The sequence below is a fragment of the Talpa europaea genome (genome assembly GCF_964194135.1).
Source record: "Talpa europaea genome assembly, chromosome: 12".
NCBI classification, from domain to species: domain Eukaryota; kingdom Metazoa; phylum Chordata; class Mammalia; order Eulipotyphla; family Talpidae; genus Talpa; species Talpa europaea.
The window spans coordinates 85294422-85317708 of NC_140079.1; the positions used below are offsets into that span (position 1 = coordinate 85294422).

Below are 23287 nucleotides of genomic sequence, written 5' to 3' on the forward strand. Positions count from 1 at the left end.
CCTATTAGGCAGGTAACAATAATGGCCCCATGTGCAGATGAGGCATCTGTAAGGTGTGAGGACTGTACTCTGTGCTCAAGACTGGCCTAGCCTTGTTCTCTACCATTATTGGGCCCTCAACAAAGCAGTGATACTCCTTTCCTTCAATGTTGATACAACAGTTTCCTAAAGTGAAAGACAATAAAACCAGATGGTGTCTCATGTGGAATATAAATAACCAAAGCAAAGAAACTAACAAAATCACAACAAAAATAACTCTTAGACTCTGAAAAAGATGGTGGTTGCTAGGGGAGGAGGTGGGAGGGGAGTTAGAAGGGCCAGTCTGATAGTGGGAAGGGTGCAAGGGCTTTGGTGCAGGTATGAAGCTGTGCTCCTGGAGGTTATATAGTATTGTAAATCCATGGCATCAATAAAATTTTATTTATAAAGAAATAGTTTCCTAATGTTTTCCCTTTTTAGTAGATGTTTTTCAAATTTCAAAGTCACCACATATTAGTTGAAATAAGTGAAGCAATACAACCTGTATACTGAGAAAGGGGATTATTTTTATTCCCTCCTCCCACAAAGTAACCAGCCTTAAAGATGTGTGTAGTCAGAAAGCCAACACTCACCCACATACACTCAGAAATTTGTTGATTTGCTTTTTTGTTTATAGCATTTTCTCCCATTGTGTGTTAGGTACCGGGGATGAGTAAGGAGTAAAATATGACCGCTGGCCTCATAACTAAGAAGGACCCCACTTACTCGCCCAAACAGCTAAAACTTGTGACCTACCTGTTGTCCAACCCATCTGTTTCCTAGGGACGCCCTCTTTATTACTCCCCCTAACTGGAAGTTGAGACGCTGCTACCGAATGCTACAAAGAACATGGGCCAGGATCAGCCCTGGGGGGCTGAACTGGGTCGGGAGGTCGCGGGGAACCCTTCAGTTCCTGGGCTGAACCGAGGAGGCGCAGAGGCCGGCTGGCCTTTCGCGAAGGAAGATTGCCCCCCCGCAGCCGCCGTAGCCGAGCCGGAAGCGTCGTCTGGCCACCTGCGCGGCGCCGCGGGACTGGAAGGCAGCATCCGCGATGGCTGACGACGCGAGCCCCGAGGCCCCGCTGTGCTCCGAGCAGTTCGGCTCCGGGGCGGCTCGGGGCTGCCGCGCCGCCGCCGACGGGAGCCTGCAGTGGGAGCCCTGGGGGTGGCGCTGGTGGGGCTTCTGCGGGGCCTTCGCAGTGAAACCCGATAGACGACGGGGGTGCGGAGGGGGCGCCCCCGGGACCGCCTCCCCACCTCTCTCGGGGCTCGTGGCCCTGTTCTTGCCGCAGGGCTTCCCCGATAGCGTCAGCCCGGACTATCTGCCCTACCAGCTATGGGATTCCGTGCAGGTCAGCTCTGCCCGGGGGTAGGGGGAGGCTATAGGTCGGTGTAAGGGAGACCATGCAGGCCACACCTCTCCGTCCCGTTACAGACTGGAGACGGGTCGAGTGCGCCGTGACTCGTCACGCACAGGAACTGATAGGGGAACTTGGCTCTCCGTGCTCCCGTGCCCCCTCCTCACCACACTTCTTTTCTTCTCCAGGCTTTTGCTTCCAGCCTGTCGGGCTCCCTGGCCACCCATGCAGTCTTGCTGGGCATAGGGGTGGGGAATGCAAAAGCCTCCGTTTCAGCTGCCACAGCCACCTGGCTCGTAAAAGGTGAGCTGGGCCCTGGAGCCTCACCTGTCTGCTCTCAGCCCTGCCATTCCTCTGGGATCTTTTCCCTCCCACTATGAAGCCCAGTGCCTTCTGGTCTCCAGCTCTGGATTGGGACGCATGTATTTATGGATGTGTGTGCCAAGGCTCCCTGGTACCTAGAACAGTGCCTTGTAACCTTTTTTTTTTTAAAAAAAAAAATCAACCATGTAAAATTTAAAGATCTTACTGACATTATACAGTGATTCATGATTCAGAAGAATTCAGTCCAGCAGGTCAAACAGAACTCTAAGGAACTGTACAAAAAAATGACTTATAGGCAGAAAATAGGCAAAAAAGAGCCTTGGTTATTGCAAGGTTAGTTTCCTCTAGGGGATGGTAGAAGTCTATCAAGCAGATGTGCTAAATAGGGCTGACCAGGGATTCCTGAGTAAGTCTCTCTTTTGTGTTGTGTGACTTAGCATAAGCAACTCCATTTGAGTCTGTTGCCTTCTTTTTAACAACTCAAGTTATACCACCCACTGCCAGAATACCTTTGTCCTGTGCACCTCGCATCCACAGTTTCTCATACATACTGTTCATAGAGCCTAATCACCAGAACTCCAGTCCCTAAGTTAACTGTCTTCTCCCCTTTAGCCCTCCTCTCGTAGCAAAGGATGCATAAGAGTGCAGTTACTGAATAAAACTGTCAGCTGCCAAACAAGCAAAGACAGTTAGTATTACGCCACCTAGAGAGTGAAGTAGAACAGGGAAACTGCCTCAAGTCCCGCATCAGGAGGGTTCATAGCTCCCCACCTTCCTTTGTCCTCTAGTGTTCCCAGTGAGGGTTTAAATCAGATCCAAGGTATGACCCTATTCTCTCTGGCATCAGCCTGGCCACATCTCAGGTGAGCCTTCCTGGATCTTTTGAAGAATCAGGAGTTTCCTGCTTACACTTTCACTTTTAATACTAAGCAAATTGGCCAAATATGAGTCACCTTGTAGAAAGAAACTCTTTCTCTGATAGTCCGTGTCAGTGGGGAAGTGGAGATCTGTGGCTCATGGTCCTGTTGTCTCTTAATAATAGTAACTCACACTAATGTGCTTATTATGTGCCAGTTTTTAATCTACTGAGTCAGTCTTCACAGTGGCAGAGATAGGTATTGTCATTGTTTGCTTGATAGATGAAGAAACTGAGACTTCCAAATGAACTTGCCCAAGGTCACAGTAAGTAGTAGCACATGGATTTGAGCCTACCCAGGAGGTTTAGTTCCAGACTACATCTTCATTTCTCCACACTGCTGAATTTGGGTCTTTTCTGTTGCTCTCTTCTTGGCTGTTTGGAATGCACTAGGAGCTTGGGTCTGTGGTTGATGTTTTCATGTCATTTCTAAGCACCCCTAGTCTTATGTTGCCTAGATAGGTCTTCAGCTTAAGCAGGTTGTTAAGAAAAAAATAAGACCATTTTAAAATATGGGGAAAAAATGACCACTTTAGAGCCTGTTGATACTAAAGAAGTCCTTATAATTAGAAAGGATTTCATAAACTCGTTTCCTTCAAACATGGGAATTTTCTATGTAGTGCTTTATATAAGAAGTTCCATTGGAACTTTTTAATCTGGCCGTTTTCAGCTACAGCTCCCTTCGTGGAGCATGATATTAATCATAACTAATAGAACTACTCAGCTGATATTTTACAGCCTACTCTATACCGGGCATATTACACACTTAAATGTAATATGTATCCTAGTCTCTGTGGCAGTCATATTAGGTAGTGAACATTATTAAAGCACTTTCAGAAGGGAAGCTGAAACCTAGAGAGGTTTAGTTCCTTGCCTAAGGTCATGCACATAGGGCCAGTATTTGCACCCAGACTGACTGACTCCAGTGACCCACTCTTAAATACCAGATTCTTGCCTGTTAGAATTTTAGAATGGAACCAAATACAACTTGTAGACAGCGGTTCCTTATTAGGACTTGAAAAAGTTTCTAGATCTCACAGCTCAGCTCACTGTAGGTGAGGCAAGGAAGAGCAGGTAGGAATTAAGTTTCCTCATCTAGTGAACAGTGTGACTTTCAGATGATAGAGTGGGTCGGTGTTGTTATTGTATACTAGGGCCAACCCCTAGACTCTGACAAGGACCCTCCAATGACAGCAGGTCCCCTTTCTGCCAAGTGTTCCTTGTATGCAGGACAAATACCTGATCTGAAGTGAATGTGCCATGGATGGGAGGGCAAAAGAAGTTTTGTCATGTCCAGAGTCGCTAAGTTGATCCAATACAAGAACCTTCAATGAAACATTGAAAATTTTTTGTAGAATAAAATATACTCAAAGGGAGGAGGCCTATAAAGCCACCTCGGTGGGTATTACTTCCAGGGACATTCAGGAGACAGAAATGGAGATGCGGAGAGACCAGATGGGAAATGTTATGTACACGGGCCTCTGAGTGAATAGCAGCTGCTAGGCCTGCTGACTGTGGCAGTAAGGGAAGGCAGGTACAGTTTGCTAAGGTTCTTCTGGAAAAGCAGGGAATCTAAATTTTCTTATGAAATGTCCCATTTTTGTCACCAAATTCAGCTTCAGTTGCTTCTGTGAAAGGGAATGATCCCTTTCCATCCTCAGGAGTATGAGAGACATAGACAGTTCAGGTTCCACCAGAGTCTTAGCAGTCTTGGTCAAGTCCAGGCTTGGGGAAAGGCTCTTATTAGAAGACCGCAGTGCCCAAGGATGGAGCTTGTAGCATGGGGTGAGTGCCTCTGTTTCCAGTGGAGAATGGGGAAAGCTGGTCAGTGTCACCACCTCTTTGTATCATGGGAAATCCCCAGTCTGCCTCCCCACAATCTGTTTCCCTTCTTGCCTCCTCCACTTGAGGGTCCAAACCCTCAAGGCCAAACAAGTTGAGAGTCCTCTGCACAATGGATGAGGCCTTCCCAGTTGCTTGGTTCTCAAACAGAACTTTGTGAGCCCCCTGCTATACTTACTGAGAACTGCTCAACTTACAAGGTATAGTCTGATAAATTGGTCAAGGACCAGATGGTAAATATTTTGCACTTTGCAGGCTGTACAGTTTTCAGTCACAGCCACTGGATTCTGCCACTGTGTCACAACAACAGCCTCAGTCTAAATGAGAGGGTGCAGCACTGTCCTGATGAAACTTTCTTTGCAAAAACCAGGGCAGGGCAGTCCACAGAACATGGGTCCTTGGTCCAAAGTGGTATGTTTCACTCTGATTACTATCTGCTTTTACACTGGATTTCGCCCTGTGATAGCCCCATGCTTCACATGGTGCCAGGCACACAGTGGGTGGCCCGTTAGCACTTGTCTGGCGGGAGAGGCTCTGACTCCTCCAGCCTGGAGAGGCCTTCCCTTCTGCCACATGCCCCCAGCTCTCTGTCCCCAACACATCTTTCTTATTTATTCTTTCATGACCACCTGTGGCCTACTACTGACCTAAGAGCTAGAATATTAGCAACCAAGGTTTTTATTTTTTTTATTATTTTTTAAAGATTTGTTTATTTATACATACAAGAACCAGGGTACAGGCCAGATGCATGGGAGGGTGAGAGGATTCACCAGAGACAGAGTGGGGAACAGAACAGGCAGATTGACCAAAACACACTGCTGAGGGGAGCAGTGAGTGAGACAGGAGAGGTCTGCTGCACCATGTGGGTATCTCCCCGGCTGGCTGGGATCGAACCCGCACTGCAGAGGCTGTGGACAGTTTCACAGTGTTGCGCTCATCCGCCTGCACCACCAGGGAGGCCCTTTAAATAGTAAGGGGCCTCCCTGGTGGCGCAAGGGCTTAAGACGCAGCACTATGAAGCTACCCATAGCCACTGCAGCACAAGTTCAATACCTGGCCAGGGAGGTGACCTACATGGTGTGGTAGACCTCTCCTGTCTCGCCCACTGCTCCCCTCAGCAGTGTGTTTCGGTCAATCTGCCTGTTCTGTTCCCCATTCTGTCTCTGGTGAATCCTCTCACCACCCCCACCCACACGCACCTCTGGCCTATACCCCAGTTCTTGTATGCATAAATAAATCAATCTTTTAAAAAATAGTTTAATATTTACTCATATATTGGGTTGTCAGAAAAATCATGATGCATTTTTGCAACAAAAACATAGAAAAAATACATGACTTTTCTGACAACTCAATATATGTAGTACACTATAATACATCACATATATATATATATGTATATGTGTGTATGTGTGGCATGCAGAGTTTAGTTTGGGCTGTTCCAGAGCTGTATGAAAAGTTTATTGTGCTGGATGTAGCTTTGTGACTGACTTATCATGCGAGACATTAGGGTGCCTCCGTGTCGAGGTGCATACTTCTGCTGCACTGGATTGGCACTGCTGTCCAGTAGCTGCTGAGTGAATGTGCCCATATTTATGTATGCATTTTCCTGGTGATGAGCTTTTGCATTATTCCCAGCTTTTTGTTTTATTTTGATACCCCTGATGTGCATGAGTACACAGTTCTTTCTGAGGAACCGCTAAGGTGGCCCCTTCTGACCTCCTTATCCAGCCTCTCCCAACCAGAACTGACCTGCTTGAGCTCCCATAGGCAGGGACCAAGGTGAATGAGGCATTTCAGAGCCAGGGTGGACCAACTCCCATCACTCCAGTCCCCTCCTTGTTCCTTACCAGTGCCTCTCTCCCCCAGATTCAACTGGCATGCTGGGCCGTATCATCTTTGCCTGGTGGAAGGGGTGAGTTTGTCTTTCTGGTTAGCAAACTTCAGCTCCCCCTCCTACTAGTTTCCAGAGGAAGGGAGAGTTAAGTCTTTAGTGAGTCCCCCATTCAGGTAACCTGCCCAGGGTGACTTCGCAGGGAAATCACAGCTGTGGCTATGAGAACATATACTCTGCTGCCCATCACAGAAAAACCCCAGTGCCCTCTGCTGGGCTCTCAGTGCCCTCTGCTTGCTTATTGAAAGCAATGCTTACCCCAAAAAGGAAAGACTGTACTCCAGGGACTGCTGCCGTGGCTCAGACATTTGAGTGGACTTTGCTGTGTGAGTGGGGAGGGGGCTTGGGCACGTCATCAGGCATCAGTATTCCTGTGCCATGCAGGATCACTGGCACAGTGATCTAGAAGGGATTAAGGGTCTTGCCTGCCTGTTTCCTCTTCATGTCAGTATCGGGCAACTTATCATTGACCTAGGGGTGGCTTAGCATCTACCATTGATTGTGATTGTGAGGTTCAGTGAGATGGTTTGTACAGAGTGCATTGCGTGGCATGTAGTAAGTGCTCAGTAAACTGACTGCTAGTAACAATTCTAACGGTGACTCACATACTCTCGGCTTCATCTCCAGTTTAAGAACAACTTTGTAGAGTAGGATGGAATGAGTTCACTTTACAGATGTGAAGCAGACCTAAAAGGGAAGTTTCTCACCCTCTCCGGAGTTACAACTTGTAACTAGCGAGATGGGATCTGAACTTGAAGTCTCTTCTGTCTATGGTATCAGGCAGCCTTACTCGGCAGAGCCCTAGACCACGTGCCTGTGCCATAGATTCCCTCAGGTGCTCCCCATATGTGTTCCGTACATTCCATGCAGGAATGTTCCCATTCCCTCCAGGAAATTTGAAATGAAGGGTCAGGGGTAGTGCTGCAAATTCTGAGCTGGTCTGTGGACTACAACTGGGATATTGGGGAAGTCACCCTAAAGTGTTTGTGCGTGGGCCAGAGGGGCCCCCTGTGGCCATCCACTGTGTTGTATAGTAGAAATATCCTAGGCCTGGATGTCAGAACCTGGCTTTTCCTCTTAACCTGTTCTCCATGTAATTGAGGGGCACACTACCCCTTCTCTGAGCTAGTGATCTGTGTAACATGGGGTTACACTGAATGTAGCATATTCTAGTCCGAAAGGTGGACTTCTTGCCGGGTTCCCTCAGTGAAGCAGGAGCGAGAGGAGGGGAGATGGCAGAGGGACCAATGATAGCCTCCCTGACAGGAGGCCGGAGGGTGGGGAGCAGCCATCAGGCAATCTTTTTTCCCCTTGATGTGTTATGAGTTCATCAGGGCAAACACTGAGTGACCCCTGAAGGTCCTCCCAGTGAATGGTGGATTTCAGGCAGCAGTGACAGGGTGCTGGGACAGGCATCTGGCTGGGGTGGGTTTTCTTGAGCCCTTGAGAATTACCAGGTACCAAGATGCCCCGCCCTGCCCGTAAGATGCATTTTCTCCTTAAATCCAAATTGCAAACCAATTTCTCCTTCCCAACAGGAGCAAACTGGACTGTAATGCCAAGCAGTGGAGGTGAGAAGAACTGGCACAGAGGGGAGGGGAGTCCTCTGTTATGAAGGTCTCTTACCTTTGACCTCTAACCTCTGATTCCTTCCCCCAGGCTTTTTGCTGACATCCTCAACGATGTGGCCATGTTCCTGGAGATTATAGCTCCCATATACCCACTCTGTTTCACCATGACTGTCTGCGCCAGCAACCTGGCCAAGGTACCCGTCTCTGGGGCATCCCTACATCCCTGCACCTGCTTTGGTAGTGCTATGTGTGGGCACACTTGGGGTCCACAGGTGATCCCAGCCTGGCCCTGTATTCCAGCCCTTCTAGAAGAGGGAAAGAAGTTCAGATGTTTCTCTTCACACCCAACCATATTTCCTGAGGCTTCTCCTTGTTGCTGAAACAATGACCTAGGTCACTTCCTAGGTCATCTCCCTACCTGCTTTCTCCCCCTTTTCACCCCTTCTCAGAGCAGCCCAATCATCCTCTCAAGAGTAGAAATCTAATCAGGCCACTTCCTTGCCCCTGTGGCTTTTAGGATAAAAACTGTAACGAGGACTGTGAGGTTCAGTTTCTGAGGTTCATGTCCCCACCAGTCGATCCAGCCGCATTTTATCCCTCTTACTTTGAACAAGCCATTTCCTCTGCCTGTGTCATAACTCCTTTATTTGTTTATCATGCATTGACTTACCAGCTTCATGAGGGCAGGGGTTGTATCTGAATGTTACCACAGCACCTAAATCTGTGTCTGGCTTTGAAAAGAGATGCAGTTGCCCTGAAGTGCCAGGTCACCAGTGTGGGTTTTGAACTAAAAGGCTGGCTAGGCCTTGCCTGGGGAAGAGTGGAGTTAGTTACAGGCAGGCAGAATGTAGGCGTGAAGTGGGAAACCAGATCGGGCCTGCTAGTTCAGCCCTGGGAGGGCGCAGCCAAAGTAAAAGTTGAAGGGACGTTCTGGCCTGAGAATGGTCTTAGGGCCTCCACCTCAGAGAAAGAAATTGAATTCCCTTAGTGCCAGGTCCACATGGTGGTGTGGCAGGCAGAACTGTGGTTCCCTCCTGGAAGAGGACAAGGGGGGTGATTTAGGGAAAATGCGGGGTGAGAACCAGATACCAAGAACAGCATTCAAGGCTTTGCTGTGGGGTTGCCTGAGGCCGCAGGTGTTCACAGCTTGGCTCTCCTGTGAAAGCACCTGTGTCACCACAGCAGATGGTCACTCTGACTTTCACGCTCCTCTCCACCCAGTGTATTGTGAGCGTGGCTGGCGGAGCCACTCGGGCCGCGCTGACCATGCATCAGGCCCGGAGAAACAACATGGCTGACGTGTCCGCCAAGGATAGCAGCCAGGTGAGCATCTGGCATCGAAGGGACAGGATCCCAGGACATAATGTGGGAATTTGGAGAAGCGTCTGGTACTCCTCGGGGTGGTGGAGGGTGGGAGATGCACAGGAAGAATATAGATACTGCCTGCTCGGACTCCTGGGATAGCTAGTCAGGTGGAAGGGCAGGGACCCGGCTGACAACAAGTCCCAGCTGATCGCCTCTGCCCCTGCCTGCTGCCAGTATAGCTGAGTGAGCCCTGGCACCAGCCCTGGCCCTCCCCCTCTCTGGACCACGGTCCCACCCTGGGAAGTGGATGTTCTGAGCACACGAGGCCCCATGTGTGAAAGCACTCGGCAAGTCTAAAAGTGCTCAGCAGGTGAGGTGGCTGGGTGGCTGGCTGCAGGCCTCCGCTCAGCAGTTTAGCCAAAGGTTAAAAGTGTACTAGACACTCTCACCAGTAGTGGGAGCCCTGGAATGTTCTGGGGCAGGGGGAAGGTGATGAAAAGCGCTCAAGGATAATTCAGTCTGGCCAGGAGGGGAGCCCTCACCTCCCACACCCTCTGCCATTTTCCAGGAGACGCTGGTTAACCTGGCTGGGCTCCTGGTCAGTCTCTTGATGCTTCCCCTGGTGTCAGATAGCCCTAGGTAAGCCAGGGTCAAGGGTGGGGACAGGCCTGCTGGACCTCCGCCCCTATGGCTACCTCACTCTTTCTCCTTAGTTTCAGCCTCGGATGTTTCTTCCTTCTCACTGCCCTCCACATCTACGCCAACTACCGGGCAGTCCGAGCCCTCGTCATGGAGACCCTGAACGAAAGGCGGCTCAAGCTGGTCCTGAAGCACTTCCTGCAGACTGGAGAGGTGCTCGGCCCCACTTCAGCCAATCAGATGGAACCGCTGTGGACAGGTGACACAATTCCCGGGCCTCGAGTCCTAGATCTCCCCATCTCTTTCCCTGCCTGCACAGCCTGACTTCAGCTTCCCACAGGTTTCTGGCCATCTCTGTCTCTGTCCCTGGGCGTCCCCCTACACCGCTTAGTCTCCAGGTGAGTGGCCCAGTGTCTCCCAACCATCACTACTGCCACTCCCAGTCCTGATATGTGCCCCTTATTCTGGTTACACACTGACCTCCCTTTCCTCAGCCCCACCTCCCTGGTCTAAGTTCTTTAGTCCCCTGAACAGACTTGGGGGTCAGCTCGAAGGCAGCAGGCAGGGTGTGTAACATAGGGTAGATAAAGGGGATTTGTTGGGTGGAGGAAGAATGGATGGGAACAGTGATGATGGGGTGCAGGGAGAATGGCAGGATGGATGTGGGGTACGTGGGTAATGGCTGAGGGAGGGTGGGAAGTTGGTGAGGGACCAGTGAAGGGGGGTAGTTGTGGTTAATGGGTGTTCTGTTCAGTTGCCTGGATGGTTATTCCTGCCTTTGCTCTCTCCCCCTCTCCACTCTGCTCTTTCCTTCAGTGTTTCTGAGCTGCAACAGCTGGTTAAAGGGCACCAAGAACCCTACCTCCTTCGATGGGACCTGTCACGAAGTAAGTGTCCATGTTCGCCCAGCCTCATGCCCCCCTCGGGTCAGACTATTGTTTTTCCAGCTCCAGGAACCCAAGCCCTGGACACTTGGAGGCTGCCTGGTGTCCTCAAGGGAACTGTAGACTAAGACCTGAGGCATGCAAGTTAGAGCTGTGCGCCCTAATGAAATTCACATCACCCCTCTGTAAAATGGAGCTTGCAATACTTGGCTTGTTACAAATGAGATGATTATTGGATTAAATAAGGTGATTATTGGAATGCATTTTGTACATTGGTCACGTAAGATTGTGACCTTTGGTTACCCCTGGAGGAGCACTTTTCTCTCCATCAGAGAGAAACCTCTTGAGGAAACAAGAACTAGAGTTTACTGGTCTGCTGGTCAAGTGTTAAAAGGTGCTTGTTCTCACTAGCTATTTAAGACTGCAAAATAAACCCACCTCAGTAAGCTGCTATGAAGTTGTATTTGGAAATTAGCCAGAGCTTTGGAGAGCAGCAGGAGATGAAATTAGAAAGGAAAGCGTGAGAGGCGGCCCTTTGTGCCAGACCATGCCCCTGGGGGCAGATAGGAAGCGACCAGGGGTGGAGGTAAGGTAGTAGGCTTGAAGGTATTGGGGGAAGTGATCCTTCCGGGGTACCAGTCTGTCCCTGGGTCTCTCCAGACCAGGTCCAGGTGGTTCTGAGCCAAATGGCAGGCCCTGAGGCCGTCCTAAGAGCTGCCACCCATGGGCTGGTGCTCAGAGCCCTGCAGGAAGATGGGCCTCTCCCAGGAGAGCTGGAAGAACGGAGGAAGCAAGTGCGGGCAGGTAAGAGCCTCACAATCTAGACTACTGATGGTCTCAGGGGCTGGGGGAGGGTGGAGTAGAGAGGAAGGACTCTGTCGGTCTTGGGGACTGGAGAGCTTCTGACTTTGTGCCCACCCCCAGGTCCTGAGAAAGATGGCTGGGTCATCGTAAGGGAGACGCACCAAGTGCTGGACAAGCTATTCCCCAAATTCTTGAAAGGTAACATCCTTCAGGTGCCTTGGCCCAGAGGCCCTGCCTACCCCACCCCCTCTCCACCTGGGAAGTGAAAGGCCTGAATTCTCTGTGACCTGAAGTCTGGGCCTTATTTCCCTGTCTGTAGGATGGGCAGGTTAGGATGATCTCTGAGGCTGAGTCATTGCTGACAGTCTGTAATCCCAGTTGGCCCTGAAGAACTGGGGGCGTAGGGCAGAAGCCTCACAAATTACTGATGATGTTCTCTGATTTAGCAGCTGTTCCATTTCAGCCTTTCCCCCTATGCTATCTCCATGAATTCTTACTACAGCCAAATGAGGTCTTAGTCTTATTTCATGCCAGAGATCACCCAGCAGAGGCCAGGGCAGCCAAAGCAGCGCACAGAGCCTGTACCCAGCCGTGTCGCTCCTCACCCACCTCCCAGGGTCCACCCAGAGTCTCCTCCCCAGCAGTCCTGGAGCACCCCCATTGCCCTCTCCCCAGGACTGCAGGATGCAGGCTGGAAGACAGAGAAGCACCAGCTCGAGGTGGACGAGTGGAGGGCCACGTGGCTCCTGTCGCCAGAAAAGAAGGTCTTATGAGCAGCCCAGGTCCCAGAACAGGAGACCGGCGCAAAGACACTCTGACCTCAGCAGGATGTGGGAAAGGCAGCTTTATTTTTGCTTAGGGGCACTGCTGCGGCAGACCGACCCTGGCTTTCTGGGAAGTGACTGCCAGTCAGATGAACCGAGCCCCAGGCAGGGACAAGGCAGAAAAGGGAGAACCTGGGCTTCCTCCCTCTGCTGCCCAATCCCCTCTCACCACTGCAGGCTCTGACCCCCACTCATTGTGGCTCAGCCCAGCCCTGACTGTGGCCCACGGGGTCCAACGAAGTTGGCCTCAAGCATAAAAGCCCCAGAGGAACGTGGCCACGGCCATCATAAGCAAGGCGTTGAGGTTGACCACACGGGCCCAGCTTGGGTCCTCACTGATGTCCTCCAGCTGCCTGGTTGCTTCAGCCACCTCCTCTGGGGTAGGGGGTGAGGGGCTCCCTACTCCGCTCTTGCTCATTCCACAGAACCAGAGCAGGCACTGGCGCAACAGGCCTGGTGTTGGGGGCTGGGGCTCTAAGAAAAATTGAGGCCCCACGGTTAGGATGAGGGAACTTGTCTCCCCCAGCCTCTGCCCACCTCCTCGGGCAGTGCCTTACCCTCGATCTCCACTGCTTGCTCCGGGCGCCCATTCTGCTCTGGGAGTGAGGTTGGACTACTCAGCTCATCAGCGTCGAGGTCTTCCCGCTCCTCCTTGCTGTGCCGGAGACTGAAAACCAGGCGGTGGAGCTGGGGAGGGGTGGGAGCAGGGGCCAAGTGGGAGTTCTGTCCCCCAAGCCCAGATGCTGAGGTGTCTGTCCACACGGACACTCCCTGAATTCCCTTTGTCCAGCCTGCACTCCCAGCCCAGGCCCAGCTCACTCAAACCCCACCCACAGGGCCCTTGGCCCTTAGGCCAAAGGCAAGCGCCCCAGCTGGGTGTTTTCAAGCTCTTGGCCCTGCTCACCCCCCTTGCTCTTCCACCCAAGTCCCCCAGCTACACTGAAAATTGTAGTACTTTTGTCAGTCCTTCCTGGGGGTGTCTGCTCACGTTCCTCCTGCTGCCTTTCCCTGTGTCTCCACTGTGGACTGCTGCCCAGCCTTCCAGACCCAGCTGTTTTGTCCTGACCCCACTCGACCCCGAGGCGCTTGCTACAGCACAGGACCAAGCCCTTTTTGCAGCTTTCAAGTTAGTAGTACCCTGTCGCTCCCAGTCACCAATAATAGCCTGTGTTGTGAGTCCCAGTGGCCAGATTAGGGATTGGGGGGCCCTTAATCACCTCTCCCCAGTCTTCACAAAGCCACCTGGACAGACCACCCCAAATAAATCATTTAAATAAAAACATTGTGCTTGCTTGGCAAATGCACCTTCAAACTGGACTCCCAACCTGGCCTCACCAATCCTCAGTAAAGAAATTCAGTCTTTTCCACTGGGCATTCCTGGAAGCAGACTGGGGACTGTCAGCGAGCATCCCTGGGTACTGCTTGGTGCCCATCTGGAGGTCCGCACTTACGTGCTTGCGGGGAATGGGCTCTGTGCACAGCGAGATGAGGAGGATGAGGACGCTGGAGCAGACGAAGAGCACTATAGCAAAGTAGAGGTAGTGCACGCCGCAGAAGAGGGCCGGGCAGGATGAGGGCCGCACACAGCTGCCCGAGCCGAAGGAGAACTCAGGAATAAGGCGAGCCAGCCCCATCAGCAGGCCCCCAATCAGTCCCCAGAAGGCGCCCTGCGTGGAGGGATGGGGTGAGAGAGCGCCCACCTCCCGTGTCCGAGCCCCGCCCCAGCTCCCGTGAGCTCCCACCAGCCCACCTTCTCGTTGACACGGGGCACGAAAAGCGCTAGCACGAACACTGCCGACACCGGGGGCGCCAGGCAGCTGGAGACGGCCTGGATATAATCAAAGAGCTGCCCGCCCTGCGCCGCCTGCACCACGGGGAGCCAGGCCACCGACACCGCCACGATGAACACCACCCAGAGCCTGCGGTGGGCGGCCATCAGGACGTTTCGCCCGGTTCCCCGACCCCACAGTGCCGCCCACCCCCGCTGGGGCTGGAGATGGCGGGACACCCTGGCGCACCGGCCTACTAGCAGCAGCTCCTGGTCCCCTGCGCGGGGTCGCAGGCGCGTGTAGATGTCCATGGTGAAAAGCGTGCTGCTGCTGTTAAAGATGGACGCCAGCGAGGACATGAGGGCGGCCAGCATGACTGCCAGCATGAGTCCGCGCAGACCTGCGGGTCAACGGGATCCGTGAGGGCGCGGGCGGGGTGGGGGGAGCCCTGGAGGGTGCAGGCGCCTCCCCCGGAGGCAGTCTGCCGCATGCCCGCCCCCGTGGACAGGGGGCAACCTGGGCATGCACCCTCACCATTGGGCATGAGCTTCACGACCAGCCGCGGGTAGGCGATGTTGGAGCAGCCCACCTCAGTTCCACACACGCGCTTACACACCTCGGGCACCACGCACGCCACCTCATCTGCGGGAAGGAAGGAAGGACACAGCTGGGGGTGGGGTGGGGTCTGGGAACTCAGATTCCTGAAGTGGGAGGAGAGGTGGGACCCCTGGTAGCCACCAAGACTGGGTTCCCAGCCCCTAGGACAGTTAGAAAGGGGCTGGATGGGGCGCAGGGTCGGTTGGTGAGGATGCAGACATTACCCGGGTAAAGAATGCGGCTGATCATGCCCGGCATGACCATGAGGAACATGGGCATCAGCTTCAAGTAGCCGCACAGGATGCAGCCCGCCTTGATGTGGGTCAGGTTCTTCCCTGCCAGGCAACGCTGCACTATGACCTGCGAGAGGGGCATTCAGCAACCTGCGTCCAGTCAGGTACTGCCCGCCCCCTCAGGCCTGGCCTCCACTCTTCGCCCTCATTCAGACCGTCCCTCTAGCTCAGCAGGGCCCGCGGTGCCCGCAGCACCACGCGAGGCCTCCTCTGGGATCTCGCTGACTCTGATTTAGCAGCACCCTGGCCGGGTCCCGCCCCTCAGCCATGCCTTGGGCCTCCGCTCCCCAGGTGGGCTCAGCCTCCCTCCATCTCAGCTCTGCCCCAGCGTTTAGGTCTCTGCCCCAGCTTCTCTCCCAACCGCAGCCTTGACCCTCACCTGGTCGCTGCACCAGTACCAGCCGGAGATGATGGTGAGCCCCACAAGCAGTGCCGGCCATGGCAGGTCCCCAGTCACAGGGTCCCGGAGCAGATGGTATGAGTCGGGCCGGGGTAGATAGCAGGAGCTGGAGATGTTGCCCACGGCCGGATCCTCAGACACAGTCAGCGACGTCACTGCCCCCAAGTATTTGTCGAAAAGTCCCGAATACCCGCCCACCTCGTGGAAGGCTGTGAGGGTAAGGCTGTCAGGGGACCCGTCGCCCACGCCAAGACCCTCCCGAGGACTCACATGCCGAAGACGATCAGTGTCCCTGCTCCCAGGTTGAAAACACCACCCTCGACCTTGTCTGAGCCCCTCCCCTTGTCTGTGCCCCATACCGTAACCCATGAGGATGAAGGCTCCCCCGAGAATGACGAAGGTCTGCACAGTATCCGTGTACATCAGCGCGGCCAACCCTCCTGCAACAGGCCTGGGTCAGTGGAGCAACCTAGCACACGCCCGGTCTCCTTCTGGGAGAACGAATTTCAAAAAGCAAAGACCCATTCTGCCAGCTTAAGGACTCCATGGGACAGGAGGCAGGACTTGGTCAGCAGAGTGGCTGAATTTTAGTCTCCACTAATGCCCCCCTCTTGGCCAGGCTCCCACTGTAGGAGCCTGGGCTGTAGGCCTGGGCTGGCATTTTCTCCTCTCCCCCTACTATCTAACAGCAGGGGGCGATTCTCCAACACCCTGTTCTCAGCTCCTTTCCACAGTCCCACCACAGGGGTTGGGTCCCTGGAGTCCTCCATAGAATCAGGCCTGCTACCTGCTCTGGATCTCCTCCTGGCCTCGGGCCGGTGCTGGAATCCTCAAATTGCACCTGGTTTGGTGAATCATGCTGGAGACTGGCTAAGACCACTCTCCCCTCTCAGATGTTTGAGATTAGAGCAGCTAAATCTTTTTGCACACACTCAACATGTGCTCATTGCTCAGCAGTGCCCACGGTGCCTGCAGCTCCATGCGAGGAGCCCAGGAGACGCCCCAGTTCATGAGCTCAGAGGATGAACCATTCTCTTGAAATCTGTCCTCCAGGTAGGGACACCTTTTTCAAATTTGCACAGACACCATAGGTACTAGGTTGCTTTCCAAAGATTTGTGTCTTTCTCCTACTTGGACCACACCACACCAGAACTTCTCCACCTTGCCTTTTTGTGGTGACTCCCCCGCCGCCCCCAGCCCCACAACCCATCTCCAGACCTGCTCCCTTCCCTACGTTTCTGGCACTGGTCACCTGTCACAGTGTAGACCATAGTGATGGCTAGCAGTGCGATGACAGAGGCATAGATGTTCCAGCCCAGAGCTTGTTGAATGAATACCGCCCCGGAGAACATGTCGACCTTGGGGGAAGGCGCACAGGTCAAGACCCTGGGGTCCAGGCCTACTCCTGCCCTGACCACGACTCGAAGGTTCCCTTAGTGTTCCTTGGTCTGGCCTCCCCAGGCTCCGCCCACTGTGGTCGCAGCCCCACAAATCTCCAGATCCTGCCTCCATCGTGATTCTCCAGCATTTCTCCTTGACTCCGCCCTCCTACAGTCCTTTCCAGAGACTTGTACTTGGAGGTCCCGCCCTCCCAGGGTCCCGCCCTGCAGCCAACCCGCGAGCGCACCGAAATCTTGGTGAAGATGTACAGAAAAAGCGAGAGTACAGACAGGTAGAGGCGGATGCGGTGGCCGCCGAAGCGCTTGCGCAGGTACTGCGGCATCGTGATGACGCCCGCCGTCAGGTACACCGGCGCGAAGAGCCAGCCCAGCAGCAGCACCACGAACAGCGCCTGCGGGCACGGAGCAACGCTGAGGGGGCCTCCTGCTGTGATGCTCCATGGCCCTCCCGGCGAAGGGGCCAGGAAGGACCCTGAAGGTGGTCTCTCCTATACCCCTGACTTCACACTCGGGAAGCCTGACCCCACCCACAGGTGGGGAGTCCCACCTTCAGCCTCATCCCCAGGAACCTCCCCAGCTATGACCTTTGCAGGAGTTCTCACTGAGGGTGGGGGTTATTGGCAAAAAGGGGGCCTCACATTCCACTCAAATGCAGCCACAGCCAAGCCGCTTGCAGCTCCAGTGCCTGCCAGGCCCACAAAGTGGCCACTGCCGATGTTGCTGGCAAAGAGAGAGGCCCCAACCTGGGGGGGGGGGAGGGGCCGGTAGAGATGAGGGTGAGCCAGGCAGCTTCTCTAGGGTCCCTTCTGCCCCACAGCCCAGCCTCTCTCACCGGCCACCACACCATGCTTCGTCCTGCCAGGAAGTAGCCGCCAAGGGTGCCTCTGTTGGTTCTGCACATGGACTGGGGGACAGGAGTGGGGAATAGACCTGGATTTGGGGGCACATCTTTGGACCTCATTAGTCTCCTAAACACATTCCTCAGCCTTATTTCAGGCTGAAGATTAACCAGTGCCAGGCTCTCCTGGTTCACACTCCCCACCCCCACCTCCCAGGCACCCAGAGCCACCTAGGCCCTAACCTAGTGTCCAACTCCCCAAGCCTGAGTATGAGTGGCTTTCACCTGATTCTCCTGGGGGGCCTTGCTCATGGGCGACTGCTCAGCCATATCGTAGACAGGGGGCCAGAGACCCCAAGTAGAATGCTGTCCCTGAAAAAAATCTACCACCTCCCACCACTAGCCCTATCCAATGGCGGGAAGACGAGGAATGAGTGTGGGCTATCAAGACTCATTTGCCCCTCAGTCTGGGTTTCTCCCTCAAAGATCCAGGCATCCTGACCCAACCACTTCCTTGGGTCTCCCAGAGACTCCCCGCCATGGCCCTCAGTACCCCATTGATTTCTCACCCACAAACCGACACCAATGACCAGCAGGAAATAGGCAGCAATGACCAGGATGTCAGCAGGGTTGTCAATTAAAACGCTCTGCTCCCCCAGCTCCGGTGCGGTGCTGGCCTCTGTATATTCCTCCATTTTGCACAGGATCTGCCCCTCAAGGGACCAGCCCTTGGGTTTCCCCAGGGGGAGGATTAATGTTTACCTCAGGGGCAGTGAGCCGGCAAGTCCCCCCCCATCCTCCCTCCGCCTTTTCCCCCTCCCCAGCTTAATTTAGCTGAATCAGGTCATATCAAGGCTGAAGGCTGGTTCTGGCAAGGTGGGCCCTTTCAACCTCAGGAGCACTCCTTCCTGGGCCTTAGCCCCCACCTCTTCTCTAGTGACCCAAGCTCACAATCAGTTCTTCCATCCCCTAAAAATATCCACCCTTTAGCCTTGATCTGGGGAACTGGCTAAGTGAGTGCCCTCATTCTGACTAATCCAGAGGGATCACTTTCAAACCCAAATCTGACAGTGTCACTCCCTTGCTCAGGAACCTCCCACTCCCCATCACAGTCAGGAGAAAGTAGAAGCTCATCAGCCTGATGTTCAACATCTGCCTCCCAAATGGCCAACTCCTATTCAACCTTCAGTACCCAGCCATGTCACCCCTTCAAGAAAGACTTCTCTGACTTTTCTGATATAGTTCTGAGCTCATTGTATGGTCTTGTTTGGGCCAAGTCTGTCCCCCCAACAGACTAGAGATTCCTCCAGAACAAGGAATGATCTGATTCATCCCTGGAGCCCCAATGCTCAATACAGGGCTGGATACGAGGAGGGAGGGGGTTGATAAATATCTGACAGAAAAAGTACCTCCACCTTTCTACAGAAGAATTGACCACACTTGGATGTGTGGATTATGTGTGGACAATCCACACTTGGATTGTCTCATTATGGCAATTATGTCCATGCCTGAGTTGTGGAATGGGGAACAATACTTTAGGGACATGTGTTGAGTTGCTTAAGGAGTGTCTTAGTTTGGGGCTCTTCAAAAGAAGACTCATAAAGATGAGATTTCTTTTAGGTGCAAGTGAGGAGTGAAGGTGTGGGGAAATAAGACAAAAAGGAGAAAGGCCCATCGAGGGTGTTAACAACTGGAACCCAAGCTCAAGGCCACCCTCTGAGCACTGTACAGAAGTGCCTCAGAACCCACCCCCAGGGGCCAGGAGGCTGGAGTGTTTATTCACTGATTGCTGTGCCTAACTGGCTGGAGGTTCCAGAACCTCTCCCAGCCACTTCAGTCTGGCAGGGCACAGGAGCCCACTCCTGCCTCCAGCAGCACCTGCAGGAGTCTGGGTAGGGACTCAGGCAGCGGCTGGGGAGTCTGGGTGCCTGGTATGACCTATGCACGACTGCCCAGGCAGATGTGGGCTGAGTGGGTAAGGGCAGGACCCCCAGTGTCTGCTTCAGGGTGATGAGCTGGGTATGCCGGAGAGAAATCCAGGGGCGGGTCTCAGAGGACACATTGGAGGTCTAGGTCCTTTAAATAAAACCTGTAAGCCTCACTGTGGCTGGCAAGGCCCTTCATGCTGGGCACAGATTTCCTCTTTGCCCTTATTTCCGGCTCTCCCCCTGGCTGGCTCTAATCCACCCACACTGGTCTTGTTTCCTTTCTTCCACCATGCCAAGCTCTCTCCTACATATTGGCCTTTGCACTTGCTGATTCCTATGCTCGGAATGTTCTCAGGCTCTTTGCCTGGCTGGCTCTTTCTCAACCTTCAAGTCTCAGCTTAGACATTAAATTTTCAGAGGTCTTCTCTGACCAGCTGGTTAAAGCAGTCCCTCCCCTGCCTTCTTGAGCTTAGTTCTTCAGTTTTTCCTTCTCACCTTTCCTCCTTCCCTTCCTTTCCCCTCCCTTCCCTTCCTTTCCTATTTAATTTATTTATTTGTTTGTGTGTTTTTAAATATTTATATATTTATGCATACAAAAACTGGGGTGTAAGCCAGAGGTGAGGGGGGTGAGAGGATTCACCAGAGACAGTGGGGAGCAGAACAGGTGAATCTACTGAAACACACTGCTGAGGGGAGTGGCGGGTGAGTCAGGAGAGGTCTGCTGCGCCATGTGGGTAGCTCCCTGGCTGGCCGGGATCAAACTCGTGCTGCAGTGGCCGGTGATAGCTTGATAGCGCTGACTTTAAAAAGCCTTATGCCACCAGGGAGGCCCTCCTTTCTTCCTTTATTAACAAGTATTTATTGAGCACCTACCACATGCTACACTAGAGAGCCATGGCCAGCAAAACAAGCATGCTGTCTAACAAGCAAGCTTTCAGGAGCTTCCATTCCAGTTTCAGAAACAGACACAAACAAGAAAAAATAAACATTTACTTGCAATAGTGACAAGAGTTACAAAGGGACTAAGGGGCTACTGTGGGTGGGAACAAGTGAAATGGTCAACTTTACAAGTAGTCAGGATCACGCCATCATCCATCACACTTGTCACTTGTGTACTTGTCTGTCATCTGTCTCCCTACTAGACCTCAGCTCTGAGAAGACAACCAGCAAGTCCACTTGGTTCCCTGTGGTCTCTTGGTTCCCTTGCACAGTAAGTGTTCAAAAACACTTGGAGAATGAAAGAATTGTGACTAGAGATGGCAAATGTGGGCATCCTCACGACAGGGAGGGGGTTACAAGTCAGGAGACAGACAGCACCCCTGGGAAGGCTGTATGGAAGAAGATCTTGGGAAGACCTAGGGAGAGGAGCCTCAGAGGAAAGGATCTGGGGATCTGCTTCAGGCAAGGGGAGAGCACACCCACATTTGTCTCTTGCCCACGTATTATATGCTTTTCTTGGCTGCTAGGTCCTTCTTGAGCTGGGAGGATCCATCATTTCCAGCCCCATGGACTCTGATAGTCTGGATCCACCAGTGAAAGTCCCTCTCTAGAGAACTGCATGATCCAAGATGAAGAGTCTGGGCTCACAAAGGTCCCTGTGGCTTGGGGACTCAGGTGGAGCCTGAACTTTTTCACACCTAAAACTTCTGGTTTCACGCTTCTTTGCTGGGGCTTAGCTTGTGTCTTCTCCTCCAGGAAGCCTTCCTTGACCACCCCCCAGTCTCTTAGAAGCCTCCTGGATTCTATACTCCAGATTCTTTCCCCAGTCAGTGCTCTGACCACACCAAATGTCATCCTCTGTCTAGGGGAGATGTTATTAGTCTATACTAGTAAAAGGGAAGCTGTGCCTTAGTACCCAAATCCAAAGGGCAGGTGACGATGTCGTTTTTGGAGTCAGTGCGGGATCCTTAGGTTCACTCTGGGAAAGGTGTCACCAGAGCTCCCCTTTTAACAGCACGTGGCAAGTTTCCCAGGCGAGTTTCTCCATGAGACAGAGACGTTAGTTATATTTGAAAGAGCAGGTTTATTAGAAAAGGGACAGAAGAATAAAAGACACTTGCATAGACACAAGCAGGCAGAAAGAACTGCCCAGAAAGGGGAAGATTTGCTGAGAGAGGCCTGCATGGTCGCAGGCGGGTGGCCTTGAGGAGAGTTGCCTCTGCTGAGGGAGGTCAGTGGAGAGAAGCCCCGGCATGGTACAGGTCACGGGCAGGCAGGAAGGCTGCTGCCCTGCAGAGGGAGAGAGTTGGTGAAAAGAAGCACCTGCGTAGCCACAGGTGGGCAGAACTGCTGCCCCTCTGTGGGGGCAGTATTAGGTTGAAGACCTAGGACTAAAGACCACAATTTTAACCTCTGTGAGTATCGGAAAAAACTTAAGAATTACCCAGTGTGATAAGGACTTACAAGTACATTTATCTGTTGACGACTTAGTAAGGTTCATAGGATAAGATTTTTTTAGTTCACTAAACCTGAGAGTATAAGTAAGAATAACAAGATTATTAGATTGCCCAATTTTCGTTATCAAGTTAGTAAGGGCAGGAGCAAAAAGTAGATCTGAAAGTTAAGTTTCCTTACCATAAGGAGTAGAAGTTAACCTGAGAGTTTAGTACTTTTATTTTTATTTTATTTTTTAAAAAAAGATTTATTTATTTATGATTACGAGTACTGGGGTACAGGCCAGAGGTGTGAGGATTCACCAGAGACAGGCAGATAGACCGAAGTACACTGCTGAAGGGAGCAGCGGCGAGTCTGGAGAGGTCTGCAGCGCCATGTGGATTGCTCCCTGGCCGAGGATCGAACTCGTGCTGCAGAGGCTGCCGACAGCTTCACAGCGCTGCGTTCAACCCCTTGCGCCACCAGGGAGGTTCTTTAGTAACTTTAGATAAAATGGTTTTAGATATTTAACAATTTAGCATTCGTATGAACTGGCACTTCACGATGGTGCCCCTACTCTTGGGGGTCCTTCGGAGAAGGGGAGGGAATTTGAAAACAAGACAAAGTGGTGCGGGTAGAGATGAGGCAAATTCAGATTAAATGTTTAGGAATCGAGGGAGCGGAAGAACGGGGCAATGGCGCAGGGAGGTTTGCTGGGGCCCAGCTTGAGCTCGGGTTCTGGCTCCACCACTACCTACACAGCCCCTGCAGGTTGCCGCCCTTGCCAGCCTCGGCTCATCTGACATGTGAAAAACAAACTGCGTGGCTGACGCAGCAGGTCCCCGCGGCGCCCCCGGGGAGGGCCGGGACCCCGCCAGCCTGGGGGCGGGGCGGGCGAGGCTGTCCCTAGCGCCACCACTCCGGCGAGAGGGAGAACGTGTATTTATGCAGGTAGAAAAAAGTGCACTGGACAGTGAGGGAGTGGGGAGCAGGACACCCCGGCCTGGCCTCTGCGCACTGGGGATCGCGAGTGCCTCCTCCGGCCAGGGGGGCCCGCGAGGGAACGCAGGAAGCGCTGCCGCGGGAGGCGCCGGGGCGCGCCCCTGCGGGCTGCGTGGCTTGGGGCAGACCCGCCTCTTCTGCACTTGACCTCGGGGAACGAGCAGTACCTCAGGGGCGGGCCCGCCAGAGGGGGGGCCCCACTGGGCGGGGGCGGGGGCGGGGGCGGGGCGGGGGCGGGGGACGAACGCCCGGGCGGGGGGCGGACTCGGTCGCGAAGCGGCGCCCCGGGGCCGGGGTCTCCGGGGGGCGCGG

General features: G+C 53.3%; 2 protein-coding genes across 2 annotated transcripts; one reads left to right on the plus strand and one right to left on the minus strand.

The window, feature by feature from the left end:
* Positions 1-1069: 1069 nt before the first annotated feature.
* On the plus strand, positions 1070-12324 carry RUSF1 (RUS family member 1; the record flags this gene model as incomplete). Its single annotated transcript, XM_084249359.1, has 13 exons — positions 1070-1369; positions 1564-1678; positions 6324-6369; positions 7887-7919; positions 8008-8113; positions 9141-9242; positions 9793-9863; positions 9938-10122; positions 10204-10261; positions 10680-10750; positions 11408-11551; positions 11672-11749; positions 12227-12324. The coding sequence occupies 13 exons, from the start codon at positions 1070-1072 to the stop codon at positions 12322-12324; spliced, it is 1407 nt and encodes a 468-aa protein (XP_084105485.1).
* Positions 12325-12622: 298 nt separating this feature from the next.
* On the minus strand, positions 12623-18367 carry SLC5A2 (solute carrier family 5 member 2; the record flags this gene model as incomplete). Its single annotated transcript, XM_084249501.1, has 14 exons — positions 12623-12849; positions 12933-13062; positions 13827-14042; positions 14126-14294; positions 14394-14544; positions 14679-14786; positions 14966-15101; positions 15414-15643; positions 15794-15874; positions 16687-16792; positions 17062-17226; positions 17473-17577; positions 17667-17738; positions 18242-18367. The coding sequence occupies 14 exons, from the start codon at positions 18365-18367 to the stop codon at positions 12623-12625; spliced, it is 2022 nt and encodes a 673-aa protein (XP_084105627.1).
* Positions 18368-23287: the final 4920 nt, after the last annotated feature.